Source organism: Odocoileus virginianus, chromosome 24 (genome assembly GCF_023699985.2).
Source record: "Odocoileus virginianus isolate 20LAN1187 ecotype Illinois chromosome 24, Ovbor_1.2, whole genome shotgun sequence".
NCBI classification, from domain to species: Eukaryota; Metazoa; Chordata; class Mammalia; order Artiodactyla; family Cervidae; genus Odocoileus; species Odocoileus virginianus.
The window spans coordinates 34,177,845-34,194,801 of record NC_069697.1 but is presented as its reverse complement, the minus strand read 5'-3'; the positions used below and the strand labels follow the sequence as shown (position 1 = coordinate 34,194,801).

The window sequence follows — 16,957 nt, the reverse complement described above, 5'->3', positions numbered from 1 at the left end:
ACTATTTGTAGATAACATTCCGCTGTACACAGAAAATCCTAAGGAATCCAACAAAAAATTATTACAACTAATAAATGAATTTAGCAGGCTTCCAGAATACAAGATCAATTTATAAAAATATGGACAAAAATTAGTGATTTACTGAGGCCTCAGATTGTGCAGAGTGTCTCCTTACTGGAAAACTCTGACAAAAGTCTTCTTTACCTTCAACTGGAATCTTCTGTCTCATTAATATCTCCTTGAGTAACACATACTGATGCCACTGCTCTCTCATGGCACTCTACATATTTAATGATAGTTATCATAACCTCTCTCTCTTTTCCTGGCTACCTTCTTCATTTTCTTTACATAACATGACTTAAACCTTCCCTTTTTTCCCCCTGATTCTACTCCTAGATAGATTAAAATTTTATCTTTCTCAGACAGAAATTTTTAAATTAGTATAATATTCCAGTGTCAAGTACAAATAAACCTTCTGGTCTCAATGTGTTTTGGTACCTTACAATTACACTGGGCAGTTCAGACATTACTACGTGGTCTATATGAGTCATATTGAACTCAGGGTGGTTGAATAAAAAAACCTAAGTCACTTTCATATCACTTTGCTGTGTGCTGTGCTTAGTCGCTCAGTCGTGTCTGACTCTTTGCGACCCCATAGACTGTAGCCAGCCAGGCTTCTCTAACCATGGGATTCTTCAGGCAAGAATACTGAAGTGGGTTGCCATGGCATCCTCCAGGGGATCTTCCTAACCCAGGGATTGAATCCAGGTGTCCCGCACTGCAGGTGGATTCTTTACCTACTGAGCCACCAGGAAAGCCTAAGAATACTGGAGTGTGTAGCCTATCCCTTCTTCAGGGGAACTTTTCGAGCCAGGAATTAATCCTGGGTCTCCAGCATTGCAGGTGGATTCTTGACCAGCTGAGCTACCAGTTCAGTTCAGTTCAGTCATTCAGTCATGTCCAAGTCTTTTGTGACCCCATGGATTGCAGCACATCAGGCTTCTCTGTCGGGCACCAACTCCTGGAGCCTGCTCAAACTCATGTTTCCATCGAGTTGGTGATGCCATCCAACCATCTCATCCTCTGTCGCCCCCCTTTCCTCCTGCCTTCAATCTTTCCCACAATCAGGGTCTTTTCCAATGAGTCAGCTCTTCACATCAGGTGGCCAAAGTATTGGAGCTTCAGCTTCAGCATTAGTCCTTCCAATGAATATCAAGGACTGATTTCCTTTAGGAATCCCCAGGGAATCCAACTTTGGAGGCCAGTGGAATTTGATTACAGAACTTCCACAGGACTGGGGAAACAGACTCTTGGAGGGCACAAACCAAACCTTGTGTGCACCAGGACCCAGGAGAAAGGAGCAATGACCCTACAAGAGCCTGAGCCAGACTTGCCTGTGAGTGTCCTGGAGTAGCCAGTGAAGGTGTGGGTCGACAGTGGCCTGCCATGGGGTCAGGGCACTGAATACAACAGCCCTGGCATAAGTCCTTTAGAAGGACGTCACCGTTATCACCATTTGGTTTAGTTGCTAAGTTGTGTCTGATTCTTGCAACCCCATGGACTGTAGCCTGACTGGTTCCTGTCAGGACATTTTACTGACTGAGCTAAGGGAAGCCCATTACCCCATCATAGTTTGGCCTCAGGCCAAACTACAGGCAGGGAACACAGCCCCACACATCAACAGAAAACTGGATTAAAGATTTACTGAGCATGGCCCCACCTACCAGATCCCCCCACAATCATTCCCTCCAATCAGGAAGCTTCCACAAGCCTCTTATCCTTATCCGTCAGAGGGCAGACAACTAACCAAACTGATCACTTGCATCACAGTGCTTTATAACTCAATGAAACTATGAGCCATGTCACGCAGGGCCACCCAAGACAGATGGGTCATGGTAGACAGTACTGAGGAAACGTGGTCCACTGGAGAAGGGAATGGCAAACCACTTCAGTATTCTTGCCTTGAGAACCCCATGGACAGGATGAAAAGGCAAAAAGATAGGATACTGAAAGATGAACCCCCCAGGCAAGTAGGTATGCAATATGCTACTGGAGAAGAGTGGAGAAATAGCTCCAGAAAGAATGAAGAGGCTGAGCCAAAGTGAAAACAATGCCCAGTTGTGGAGTGACTGGTGATGGAAATAAAGCCCTCTACTATAAAGAACAATATTGCATAGGAACCTGGAATGGAAGGCCCATGAATCAAGGTAAATTGGAAATGGTCAAACAGGAGATGGCAAGAGTAAACATCGATTTTTTAGGAATCAGTGAACTAAAATGGATTCCAGACGAGCTACTTCAAATCCTAAAAGATAATGCTATTAAAGTGCATCACTCAATATGCCAGAAAATTTGGAAAACTCAGCAGTGGCCACAGGACTGGAAAAGGTCAGTTTTTATTCCAATCCTAAAGAAAGGCAATGCCAAAGAACATTCAGTCTACCACACAACTGCACTCATCTCACATGCAAGCAAAGTAATGCTCAAAATTCTCTAAGCTAGGCTACAATAGTATGTGAACTGAGGACTTCCAGATGTTCAAGCTGGATTTAGAAAAGGCAGAGGAACCAGAGATCAAATTGTCAACATCTGTTGGATCCTTAAAAAATAAGAGAATTCCAGAAAAACATTTCAGTTCAGTCACTCAGTCATGTCCAACACTTTGTGACCCTGTGGACTACAGCATGCCAGGCCTCCCTGTCTATAATCAACTCCCAGAGTTTTCTCAAAACTTGTAATCTGGGCATTTCCTTTGCCTAGATTTGTGCTTGTACAGGACTGAATGCATTTTTGTGGAGTATGGATAATCAGTATTACAAAAGATACTCTTTTTAATCACTTACTCAGTAAAAGAATTTTCCTGCTTGGTATCTGGCATTTGTGTTTCTCTACAAACCACAAAGTTGAAACCTTTATTTGTAATTTTCTTTGTACAGTATGCCAAATTAATATCAGTTCAGTTCAATCACTTGGTCATGTCCAACTCCTTGTGAATCCATTGACTGCAGCAAGCCAGGCTTCCTTGTCCATCACCAACTTCTGGAGCTTACTCAAACTCATGTCCATCAAGTCAGTGATGTCATCCAACCATCTCATCCTCTGTCCTCCCCTTGTCCTGCCTTCAATCTTTCCCAGCATCAGGGTCTTTTCTAGTGAGTCAATTCTTTGCATCAGGTGGCCAAAGTATTGGAGTTCAGCTTCAGCATCAGTCCTTCCAATGAACACCCAAGACTGATCTGCTTTAGAATGGACTGATTGGATCTCCTTGCAGTCCAAGGCACTCTCAAGAGTCTTCTTCAACACTACAGTTCAAAAGCATCAATTCTTCGGCACTCAGCTTTCTTTATAGCTCAACTCTCACATCCATACATGACTACTGAGAAAACCGTAGCTTTGACTAGACAGACCTTTGTTGGCAAAGCAATGTCTCTGCTTTTTAACATGCTGTCTATGTTGGTGATAATTTTTCTTCCAATGACGAAGAATCTTTTGATTTCATGGCTGCAGTCACCATCTGCAGTGATTTTGGAGCCCCCCCAAAAATAAAGTCTGTCATGTTTCCACTGTTTCCCCATCTATGTACCATGAAGTGATGGGACCAGATGGCATGAACTTAGTTTTCTGAATGTTGAGTTTCAAGCCAACTTTTTCACTCTCCTCTTTCACTTTCATCAAGAGGCTCTTTAGTTCTCCACTTTCTGCCATAAGGGTGGTGTCATCTGTATATCTGAGGTTATTGATATTTCTCCTGGCAATCTTGATTCCAGCTTGTGCTTCATCCAGTTCATCATTTTTCATGATGTACTCTGCATATAAGTTAAATAAGCAGGGTGACTATACAGCCTTGAAATACTCCTTTCCTGATTTGGAACCAGTCTGTTGTTCCAGAAAGGAGTAAAACATGGTTGTATATTGTCACCCTGCTTCGTTAATTTATATGCAGAGTACATCATGGAAAATGCCGAATTGGATGGAACACAAGTTGAAATCAAGATTGCTTGGGGAAATAACAATAACCTCAGATATGCAGATGACACCACCCTTATGGCAGAAAGCAAAGAAGAACTAAGGAGCCTCTTGATGAAAGTGAAAGAGGAGAGTGAAAAAGCTGGCTTAAGGCTCAGCCTTCAAAAAACTAAGACCATGGCTTCTGGTCCCATCACTTCATGGCAAATAGATGAAGAAACAATGGAAACAGTGTCAGACTATTTCCTTCGGCTCCAAAATCACTGCAGATGGTGACTGCAGCCATGAAATTAAAAGACGCTTGCTCCTTGGAAGAAAATCTATGACCAACCTAGGCAGCATATTAAAAGGCAGAGACATTACTTTGTTGACAAAGGTCCACTTAATCAAAGCTATGGTTTTTCTAGTAGTCATGTATGGATGTGAGAGTTGAGCTATAAAGAAAGCTGAGTGCCAAAGAATTGATGCTTTTGAACTGTAGTGTTGGAGAAGACTCTTGAGAGTCCCTTGGACTGCAAGGAGATCAAACCAGTCAATCCTAAAGGAAATTAGTCCTGAATATTCATTGGAAGTATCGATGCTGAAGATAAAGCTCTAATACTTCGGCCACCTGATTCAAAGAGCTGACTCTTTGGAAAAAACCTTGATGCTGGGAACAACCAAAGGCAGGAGGAGAAGGAGATGACAGAGGATGAGATGGTTAGATGGCATCACCAACTTGATGGACTTTAATCTGAGCAAGCTCAGGAAGTTGATGATGGACAGTAGAGCCTGGCATGCTTCATTCCATGGGTCACAAAGAGTCAGACACGACTGAGTGACTGAATTGAACTGACTAAAATGTACTGAAATGAACTACCAGGGTAGCCGTCATATGCCTTTACCAGGTTCTATTTGTATTTCTGGATCTAAAATTTATATATTTATCTCAGTTAACTTTTTTCATATTCATTTGAGCCTATAATTCTAGTGACCTCTTTTAAGTGCACTTCTCTAATACAGAAAAAATCCTCTTTTTTTTTAACATCAAGCATATCTTCCATGCCATTTAATGGAAATTGTGAGTACGAAATTCCTAGAAGAGACAATACTAGCAAACTATTGACTGCTTCTCTTCAAAATGACATCAATATTATAATTAGTCTTCCTGTGCATGATTTTTTAATTTTCTATAAATCTACCCAATGATGCTATATTCATCTAGATTTTATCTCTCCAACTTATTATAAAAATATTGCTCACTCATAACAACTTTATAAAATCCTTTATTAAAAATGAGATGGTAAATTTCTTCCGGGAAACACACTTTGTACTAAAAATCTCAAAGGTAACATAAAAAATATATATGAAGAGAACCATGGAAAAGAAAGAATAAAACCAAGGAGACATGGAAATTTATTACTTCACAAAAAATAGAAAATTATTCTGAGAATGTTACAGACCCAGGCAGCTAAAACAACTGATGTTAGTAGCAGTGTAATGAAAGTCACATGCTTGTGATGCATTTCTTTACCTTGTAATGTATGTCTATTCATTTCTAGGAACTAAGTGGAAAGATTAAAACTAATAAAGCATTGTGGAAGGAGAAACAGGATCTAAACTGTTTTAAATTCTTATATTATACCTTTCAAACAAATGCAATATTAGCAAAGACGCTTTTCTTCCAAAGTTTATCTATAAACTTTGCAATAAATTTCATCTAACAAGTTAGCATTTTCTATTTACTTGTTTTTTGCAGTACTGTGGTCAAGAAAATAAATGATAAATATTATTAAGTTTTTTCAGTGAGAAAATAATAAACAAATATGAAATACCTGTGGGCATCTGGCAGCACTATAGCAATCTCCAGCTGTGGCAAATGGAACTGCATTTCCAAATATTGTCTGGGCAAAAAGAAGGTCTGTAGCTAGAAAATAATAAATGAAACTCTTCAGCACTGAGACACTGTATTCAAATCTTCATTGACTACAGAGCACACGGTCTTCACATTATATTCTTAAATACATTCATATAATTAACCCAAAACTTTAAGCAAAAATGTTGCACAATTGTCATACATAACATAGATCAGGCTCTCAAATTTTTATTTAACATAAAAATGTTCATCTCAAAAACTGCCCTAGAAATGGCAGGGATATCTATAACTAATCCAGATGTTTTGAAAGCTAAATATATGCTCTATTGTATTTTATATCACAGTGAATATCTAAAATAGATAAAGTGGGGCCAAGGAAAAAAATTAGAAGAAGCATTATTTAAAGATAAATAGGTGTGGAGGCATGGGTTGGCAGGGGCTTACTACAGGGACAGTGGCACTGGAAGGTCCCCTGGTGTAACCCCCCTTGGAGTTCACCATTAACCCTACCATAGAGTCTGTAGACCCCAGGCTGGGTCACCTCAGGCCAAACAACTACCAGGGAGGGAGCACAAACCCACCCATCAGCAGATAATTGAATTAAAGCCTTACTGAGCAAGGCCCTGCCCACCAGAGCAAGACCCAGTTTTTACCATCACCATTCCCTCCCATCAAGAAGCTTACATAAACCTCTTAGCCTCATCCATCAGAGGGCAAACAGGAAGAAGAAGAATCATAGTCTCAAAGCAGCTAAAACAAAAACCACATTACATAAAATTAATCTTGATGAAAAAGCATAAAATTATGTCCCAGATGAAGGGACAAGATAAAACCCTAGAAAAACAAGTAAATGAAGTGGAGATAGGCAACATCCCAAAAAAAAAAAAAAAAGAATTCAGAATAATGGTAGTGAAGATGATCCAGGATCTTGGGAAAAGAATGGAGGCAAAGACAGAAGGTGAAAGAAATGCTTAGCAAAGACCTAGAACTAGAGAACAAACAAACAGAGATAAACAGTACACTAGAAGGAATCAACAGCAGAATAACTGAGGCAGAAGAACAGATAAACGACCTGGAGGACAGAATGGTGGAAATCTCTGCCACAGAACAGAATATAGAAAAAAGAATGAACAGAAATGAAGACAGACTAAGAGACCTTGGGGACAACATTAAATGCACCAATATTTGCATTATAGGAGTCCCAGAAGGAGAAGAGAGAGAGAAAGGACCTGAGAAAATATTTGAAGAGATAATAGCTGAAAACTTCCTGAACATGGGAAAGGAAATAGTCAACCAAGTCCAGGAAGCACAGAGAGTCCCAGGAAGGATAAGCCAAGAGGGAACACACCAAGACACATACTAAAGAGAAATAGGAAATTCCAGTGGTTAGGACTCAGAGCTTTCACTGCCCAATGGCCCAGGTTCAATCCCTGGTCCAGGAACTAAAATTCCACAAACTGTGTTGTGTGACCAAAAAAACAAAAAAATTTAAAAAAAGATAAATTATGACAAAGCAATACACAAGTGCTTATAGAGAGAGTACACATATCAATTCATTTAGGGAATTCAAAAACACCCAGCTAAAAAATGCGCTATTTCTTTGATTCCTTATATTATTGCATTATATTATTATTATTATATTATTATTTCATTCCTTTCTATTTTATTTTTGCTAATGGTGTTAACAAAATTTCTTGATTGGCAAAAATGCTGGGGATTCTACATAAAGTATCAAAAAAGTAGAGATTTTGACTCAAAAATAGGAGAAACCCTGAAGATAAGCTGGCCCAATCACTTTTTCATGCTTAAATCACTAAATAATATTCCAACTAATGTTCATTCAGTCAGTGGCTCTCACCTCTGCTAATGTTTGAAATACTTTTCAAGAAGACTGCAAGACCATTGCATGCCCTAGTGATGACGCCAGTCCCCTAGAGGCTATCCCCAAAGGTAGCATTTCAGGAAATATTTATCATATCTCTAAGGGCAGTTTCCAAACCCAGGAGGCCTTCCGTGGCATGCCAGGTCAGCTTAATCATGAGAGCAAGTTGAGTGTGTCTTTTCCTACCTGCATGCAAAATGAGCTCATGTTAGTAGCTTAAAATTGGTCATGGTGGGAATATATATGTCAAGAAACTGACAAATACTACAAATCAAACTTTTTTCCTGGTTTTTAAGAGTTGGTTGTTGAACATTTACCCATTGCTTACGCATGGCACTTAGGGTTAGGCTGAGGCAAACAGACACAATTTTCAAATCATCCTTTTCTATGGTCTCCTACACCATTACCTGGATAACCCCAAAACAGCTTTCACTTAAAGGGTCCAGAGAAAGCTGAAAGCCAAAGAATTGATGCTTTTGAACTGTGGTGTTGGAGAAGACTCTTGAGAGTCCCTTGGACTGCAAGGAGATCGAACTAGTCAATCCTAAAAGAAATAAATCCTGAGTGTTCATTGGAGGAACTGATGCTGAGGTTGAATTTCCAATACTTTGGCCACCTGATGCAAAGAACCGACTCACTGAAAAAGGTGCTGATTCTGGGAAACACTGAAGGCAGGAGGAGAAGGGGACAACAGAAGACAAGATGTTTGGATGGCATCAGCAACTCAGTGAACATGAGCTTGAGCAAACTCCAGGAGAAGGTGAAGGACAGGAAAGTCTGGCATGCTACAGTCCATGGGGTTGCTAAGAGTCGAACACAACTGAGGGACTGAACAATAACAGGTCCCAAGCTAAATGCAATTATCCTTTCATGCCACGATTAACATTTCATGCCACCAACCCCCATATTCTGTTAGAAAATCACAGAGTGTGCCTCTTTAACATTCCTCTCAGGTTCTCAGGCTCTCTGTCTTAAACCTCGTCCTTAATAACTTAGACCCTCATCACTTTATATTTGAACTATTATATTATTAATAATATTAGCTTTCTAATCATCTTCATGGATAAAATTTGTTTTCCCTCCAACTAAGTCTTTTCGTTTATACTTTTACCCCAAAAGTCCTCATAACTTATAAGATAAATTCAATTTATAGTTTAGTATACACTGTTCTTCATGATCTTCTTTCTGGAAAATTCTTTAACAAGCTGCTACCAACATCCATTCAACTTATGCTTAGGCAAAATTGGATGACCTAATCTCTGATGGAACCAAGATGCTTCACCATCCCATGCTGTGTTCAAGATGTCTCTGCCTCCTGAAACTCCATTTTCTCTCTTTGGCTAATACAAATTTGGCTTCAAGATTTCCTCAAGATAGCTTCTTGAGGAAAGTTGACTCATTCAGCAAATATTTCTTCAGAACATATTATGTATTGGGCATTATTTTAAGTACTGCAAGTGAATGAAATAGGGCTTGATGGACCCTGAGAGCTACCAGAGAGACAGATAAGTGACAGAGTAGATACTATCATATGTTATAGGTGATTATTGATATAGGAAAAATAAATAACCAGGAAAAGGACAGGGGAAAAGAAAGTTTAGGCATGAAGTGGGTCTGGGATGCATTCATTGGGAAAGTATATTTAAGCAGAGACCCAAAAAATACTAAGTGGTAAATCCAACATATAACTGTGGGTCAGTCATTCTAGGCAGATAGAACAGAAAGTGCAAAGGCTTTAAGGAGGGATGGGGTAGATGCTTGATGTATTCAAGGAACAGCAAAGGGACAGGTGTGTCTGAAGCATTTCATGCACGGGAGGAATGTGGAGGGAAGGAGCAGAAAGGTAATGGGTTGGGAAGGTCATGTTGAGTTTTACTGGCCACTGGCAAGGTTTTTATTTTACGGGTTAGATGGGAGATGTTTGGAGAATTTTGAGCAAAGGTTGGAGTTGTTCAAAAGACGAAATGAGATCATGTGTGAGGCATGACATGGCTTATGTTTTATGGATCACTCTGGCTTCTCTGCTGAGAAGAGAATCTAGGTCAGGAGTAGGAGGAAAGGTGAAAAGGAACTTGAGTGCTACCAGAGTAAACAGGGATGCTGCTCCATAGGCATAACAATTCAGGTGGAAAAAATAATACAGACGGCCATCAAGGTGGTAGCTAATGAGGTAATGTCAAAGTGGGACTTGGTGTGTGTCTTAGCTTAAGCTGCCCTAACAAATTCCTAGATTGGGTGTCTTAACAGAAACTTATTTCTCCCAGTTCTAGAACCTAAGGTCAGGTGCCAACATCATCAGGGTCTGATGAAAGGCCCCTACCTGGCTTGTAGAACTTGGTAATGGATGGCATGCAGGTGTGAGAGAAAGGGGGGAGTTAAAGATGTTGCTGTGTTTCAACAGGAGTAACTAGGAGATTATAGTTGCCATTTATTGAAATGATAAAAATTAGGGGTAGAAGGAGTGGTGGTGAAGAAACACTTCAAGTTGAGTTGTGGATACATTGTCAGATGCCTATTAGATGTAGGTATGCTGAGAAGGGAGTTGAATCTTGAAATTCAGGGCAGCAGTCCAAATTGGAGCTATCCATTTGGGACTGTCATTTAATAGATGGTGTTTGAAATCTGTAAGTTGAAAGAGACCTCTAAGGAAATGATGGAGTCCTGAATTTCTTCAATACTCATTGTTGTAGAAGAGAAAGAACCAAGTTGAGAAACAGTGAGAAAAATGGAAGAAAGAGTGACCAAGACAGGCACCAAATGATGAGTGTGTGGACTCCTGGAAGCCAAATGCTGCTGATGGATCAAGTGAAATGAAAACCAAGAATTTTTCATTGGATTTAGAGAAATGGAGGGAAAACTGGCGATGTACGAGAGAAAGGAAAGCTTGCTGAAATAATGTTCTGGAGTTGGTTCAAAGCAAGAAACCCAGAGCACAAGTAGAGAGGGCTGCCTCAGATGGGAGTGGGAATAGTTCATCCACAGTAACCAGGAGAGAAGGCAAAGTCTACAGGTCAAGGTTTAGGTGGGTTAGTAGTTGTGATGTTACCAAAAGTGGGATCCAACTGCTTGCCACTCTAAAGCCAATAAAGAGTCAAGGGTGGTGAAAAGGAAAGGTTGCTTATTTCAGAGGCCAGCAACCAGAGGATTGGGCAGGCTCCTATCCACAAACCAATTCCCCCACCACTGACAGTCAGTGGGCAAAAGCTTTTATAGACAAAGGGATGGAGCTACTGGTAGAAACAGCACAGTCAGCTCTCAGAGTGGAATGAGTCATGCAGTAGTCTGATCAGAGTCATCCTGATTGTTTTAAGCACAGTTAGTCTTTAGTTCCAGGCTTTCCAGGTGATGCTAGTGGTAAAGAACCTGCCTGCCAAGGCAGGAGACATAAGAAACTCAGGTTGGATCCCTGAGTCAAGAGGATCCCGTGAAGGAGGAAATGGTAATGCACTCCAGTATTCTTGCATGGAAAATTCCATAGACAGAGGAGCCTGGAGGTCTAAAGTCCATGGGGTCCAAAGAGTCACACACGTCATGCACACACACACACTCACACACACACACACACAGTCTTTAGTTCCAGGATCAGCTTCTTCCCATTTCTTTGAAGCCAGTTCTCAAAAATTGTGGCAGCTTATGTGACAGCTACAGTCTGATGATCATCATGTAGTTATCTTCTTCAACCTGGTGGGAGTTTCAGTATCTGTAAGACACCTCAAAGGATATGGCTCAGAATATTATCTGTAGCCCTTGGGAAGGAACTAAAGATCCTTGGCTTTGCTTGATGACTATTGGTCTCCTTTGACTGTTTTCCTTTGTTTCTGCATTTTCTCACTTCTCTGATTAAACTTACTCTTCCGCTAAAGTTTCTCTACAGACAGAAGGCAGGCTGAGGACATGAAGGGCAAGGACTAGACAGGGTCCTGCTCCATTTCAGTGGTAGTTTGCAGAAATTCCATTCTCATGGTTCTTAGTTTCTCAGTGAGAGAGGAAAGAAGATCATCGGCAATGAGGGACTAGAGTGAAAGTATCAGAAATTTTAGAAGCTTGAAGCTGGAGAAGAAGCTGTGAGTTAAACATTGAGAGGAGTGGGGAAGGAATGGAGTAGGGTCCATGCAAGCTCAGGAGTCAGCATTTAAAGCATATCAGTCAGGAGGCCTGTGTATTATTTGCCATACACAGATTTCACGGTGCAGATGCAGAGCAGGTAAAAGGTTTAATTTAATCAAGCCTGAGGCTTTGGCACACCAGTTTGAGGAAGGACAAAAGAAAGCAAGTGGAAAGTATATACATTTAATATTGTATCTTCAGAGCCCAGCCCAATGCCTGGCAAAATGGCAGGTTTGTTAGATAAATGAATGAAAAATAAAAAGTTAATGAACAGCGAATAAGTTCCTAAATGTCCATTATTTACTCAGCATTGCTGACACAGCATGTATTATTAAATAATAACTTTATTTATGGAGCACTTACTACCTACAGGGAATTTACTAGGTATGTTGCAAGTATTATCTCTTAATTCTATCCAAAAACAAAAAATAAATAAGTAAAAGAAGGAAAGAAAACATAAAAAGAAAGAAAAAGTTTGAGAGGCATCTTACTTTAGAAAAGAGGCGATTGAGGCTTAGAGAGAGATGCCCAAGGTCACAGACTAGTAAGTGAATGAAGAGAGCTTACACTCAGGAGGCTAACTTCAGTTTATGATCATATCCAAAGCAGCATCATCCTTCCCCACTACAGTAACGGTGGGTGTTTAGCAAATGGTAGCCACTATTACTGACAGGAATAGTTCACCATCATATGACTGCAAGTTAGAGATTACATATTCATGCACTCACTGTCTCAACAAACTTTTTTTGTTTCTTTTTATGATTTAGGCACTATGCTAGGCTTTGGTGATTTAATTTTGATTCAGAGTTTCTGCTTCTGAAATGAACTTCTTTGCCTTTTCATGTCACTATGTAATATCCAGGAGGGTAGACTGTCTGCCGGTCAGTGTATGTCAGGGTTCATAAATATACTTAAACTTTACTGTCCTATAAATTGCTTCCTAGAAAGGCAGCAGGTCCATAATCCGGGGTGGGTGGGAGGGACTTAATCTCTGCAATGCCAGTTACTAACTCCAAGAAGTGGGGCAAGTCACTTAATTCTGCAAGTGCATCTTAATTTTATCACTTGCAACAACATGATGAAACACTGCCTTATCTAGTATAAGGTTGTTAGAAAAAATCAAAGGAGACAAAGTATAAGAAAATATTAGACAAATTGTCACCTGAAACTAATGTTAGTTATTACTTTAAACCTTTGCAGAAAGCTTATACGACTACATCTAAAATATTGATTTCCTTATTTTTAATGTAATTTGGAATTTTAGGGTAGAGGGTTATATCTTGGAAGGGCGATATCTTTACTACAACAGTATCTTTATTAATAACAGGGTCATTACCACATTTTTATGTGGTATCCCCAAGGTCCATGTTATTGCATTGAAGTATATAGCTAATAACATTTTTTTAATTTTAAGTAATTGTTGTACAATGCTAGACCCCAGTTACCACATATACCATATAGTATATTGTTAAATTTGTATTAGCAAATAAATATTTCTCATTTTACAACTAGAGATTCAGTACTTACTTTTAATTTGCATGGAAGTAAGATCAATTCTTATTTTGCTAAAAACAGTGTGTCCAGCAGCCAGATAGTCATTTTTACATTCACAGTCTTGCCTCCTGCTTCCATTAAAAGGACATTCATATGGATTTCGTAGTCTATAACAACATTAGAATATTTTAGTGTTAGGCACAGTTATTAGACCATAATGTAAATAGTAACTTTGGAAGTGGGAGGGAAAAAAGAAACCCTCTTCAATATTTTTTGTGTCTACAAGCTAAATGTGAAAGAAGTAAAAATCACTCAAGGTTAACATACAAAATGATCAACGGGAAATTCAAGACCAGTTTGTAGAAAAATAATTCAGCTGTAGTTCTCCTAGCTTTTGTTACCGGAATCAACTTGATTTCTATGAAAACATACACAAGGCTTAAATTCTACCCTCCTCTGTCATCCCATTGCTCACCCACAGCATCCTTCTTATGCAGTCTTTCTGTGAGTACATGTTAATACCCAAAGTTTAATTACTGAACAGGCATGGACAACATCTGGCTTATGTCCTAATATGTCCACCTGCTCTTAAATTACTTGTCCCGCTGCGAGCTATTCAACTACCATTCCGAACTCTGGAACTTCTAATTCTCTTGATGGACCATAAAAATGCACAGAGAAGGCAAAATACAGCTCATACCTAAAACCATACACTTCAGAAAAGTTGTCTTCTTCACCTTTGACCAATGATATATATTCCTTAGGGTTCTGCAAGTGCATGCCAGCACAATAGATCTAAAGGGAAAATGCAAAGATCTGGAAAAGCTTGTTTCAAAGTCAACGGTCAGTGTTAAAATCAAATAGGAACTGTTTACATAATACCTTTGTTATTCTTCCTTTAATGTTAAGGTAATAGTCACCATCCTTGGTAATGTTGTTTTTCACTTGTATTTCTTTACAGCTGGTAAATGTTTTACCTTCAAGGACAAATACAACTTATCAACAATGAACATATTACAGACACAACATGAATTTAACTTAATTACACCACTATTGTTATATTCTGAAAAAATAAACTTTCATTTTGTGGAGTGTATGACTACTCTAAATTTTTTTTTCAAATTTGCATTAAAACTTCTTTAGAACACTTAGTTTCTAAATAGATTTTTGAAGTCTTTACTTACAGTCACTGACATAACATTTCTTTTGAGCATCTGGTTTTAAATGCTTTAAACATAAATCACTGGACAGACCATTATCGGCCATGCATTCTACTCTTCTCTCCATCATCCCAACTCCACAAGTCACAGAGCACTGTGAATAGAGTAAAATTGGAAGGTAAACTATAAGACGGATAATAAGGCCAGTAAATACACATCTCCTCCCTGACTAGGTCCTTTTGGAACAAACTGATGATCAGTAATGGCCAGGAGGCTGGAGAGTCACAGGGAGTCTAATCCTTAACAGACTGAATCTATTCTTTCTCAGTTACTGACTTCTTTCCCTTCATTTTGTATAGTTACTTCAGCAGTATGTTGTAAATACTTGATAAATATTATTTAATGATGGTTATTCAAACTCCTGAGTTTTTACTCAGTGATACATGTTAAGTTTGCATAGCAATATTTACCTGCTTACTATCAATTAAATTGGAAATGGAACAGGGTACAAATAACCTGTATTACTCATGTGTTAAATTTATTTACTTTTTCACTGAACTAAAAAATACTGCTTAAGTATCTGCTCAAAATGCAAGCCACTGTGCCAAGCTCTCTGAGGAACAGACACAAGGATTAGTTATAAAGCAAGTTATAGGAAACATAGAGACTAAATATTTGTACAAATAACTGACATAGTGATTGTTAGAAAACAGGGGCATGAGACAACTCTGATATCTAGATAGATTTGCAGATAACCATGCACCCCACAACTAGAAAGTCTCATTCACAAGATTTTAAATTCATAATTACATACTGACCTTGCTCCATTTTCCAACTTTCCAAGTGGCCATATGCAAACAGGTCCTAAAATTGCATTTGTAAACCTGAGGGGAAGGCAGCACAGGACACAGTCGATAGTCTATGGGCCACAGCTCATGAAGCTTATGTTTCTCGGTAGATTGGACCCCAATGCAATACGTAATCCTTTGTCGATAACTAAATCCACAGTTACCTGCACACTGAAAAATACAGTGTTAGAAGGGGTGAAAAGATGCCTTTAAACTTAACCAGGGTTCACTACTTAGGGTCTCCCCACACAATCCTATTTATTAGCCTCATTTACAGATGGGTAAACAAAGGTTCAGAGACAGTAGGCAACTTGCCCAGTAAATGGAAAGGATCCAGATTCAAGACTGACTGTCTATTTGTAGTGCCTATGCTTTTTGCTTGTTTGGGTTCTTTTTTTCTTTGCTTATTTTTCTTGTTGATATTTAAGAATAGCTTATCTGAATGTAAAGTTATCTCCTGATAAGCACAGATTTGGAAAAATGAAACATCAATGGTTCTTAACTGAAATAAAGGACATTTATTAGTCTTAATATACTTGTAATTCTCTATAAGTTTAGCATACATCTATCTTCATACACACAATGTGATATATATTACCATTGACTAGAATAGGTAAATGATTTAGATATAAATGAAAGATCCATAGCAAAAATGGGCAAATAGATTTCTGACTCCAGAAAAAAGGAATAACAAGGAATAGAGGTACCGTCTAACCTAAAACAACAGAAACACCTGGGCAAAATATATAAAACAATAGCTCTTAAGACACCAGATATTAGGCAGTAAAGGATAGTGATCCCTGAGAGGTGGAAACAAAGTGACCCTATAATTCCTCCAGCTTCCTGCCTTGAGAGAGTGCCCAGGTGTTGGAACAAGGAAAGGGACCCCAGTGGGACAGCAGAGTTCAGACTAGTGTAAACATGTGAGGACACCAACTGAGGCCAAGGTTGGACTGATTAAAAACTCGTGAATCACTGTATCTGGCACTTGCACAGGACCAGATATAGTGTCAGTTCCCTTCATTCAGACTGTAAAACCTTATATACATGCAGCTATAGGTACCGTATTCAAAAGGGTCTTGTGGCATAGTAGAGGGGAATGGCTAACCCTAGTCTAAGCAATGCACTGTGCAAGCATGCTAAGTCACTTCAGTCATGTCTGACTCTTTGTGACCCCATGGACTTAACCCGCCAGGTTCCTCTGTCCATGGGATTCTCCAGGCAAGAATACTGGAGAGGTTTGCCATGCCCTCCTCCAAGGGATCTTCCTGACCCAGGGATCAAACCTTAGGTCTCCTGCATTACAGGCAGATTCTTTACCACCTGAGCTACCAGGGAAGCCCTAAACAATGCTTTGGGATTTTTTTATGTAAGACCAGTGTCACAAAGCACCTGTCTCACATAAAAAAACTGTAAGAGCTAGACAAGAGCAAACTGCTTACAAACAAAATAACTACATTCTGGAACAAAGTTCAAAATATACAAATAGATACAGGAATAAAAACTATCTAGTAAACACAAAATCAAAATTCACAATTAAAAAATAACTGGCATGCAAAGAGACAGGAAAATATAAACTATGATGAGAAAAATCCATCTATCAAAGCAGACCCCGAGGGGTGAGTGATATCAGTGAAAATAGCAG

At 39.2% G+C, this 16,957-nt stretch overlaps 1 protein-coding gene across 1 annotated transcript in view; it reads right to left on the bottom strand.

Moving 5' to 3' along the window:
- ADAMTS20 (ADAM metallopeptidase with thrombospondin type 1 motif 20) overlaps nt 1-16,957 on the bottom strand; it is a 194,318-nt gene that overhangs the window by 22,078 nt on the left and 155,283 nt on the right. Inside the window, exons 32-37 of the mRNA XM_070454544.1 lie at nt 15,283-15,483; nt 14,489-14,618; nt 14,187-14,281; nt 14,005-14,099; nt 13,338-13,471; nt 5,781-5,872 (exon numbers count right to left, since the gene is read on the bottom strand). Coding sequence (XP_070310645.1) covers nt 5,781-5,872; nt 13,338-13,471; nt 14,005-14,099; nt 14,187-14,281; nt 14,489-14,618; nt 15,283-15,483 — 747 coding nt within the window. The remainder of the gene's footprint in view (nt 1-5,780; nt 5,873-13,337; nt 13,472-14,004; nt 14,100-14,186; nt 14,282-14,488; nt 14,619-15,282; nt 15,484-16,957) is intronic.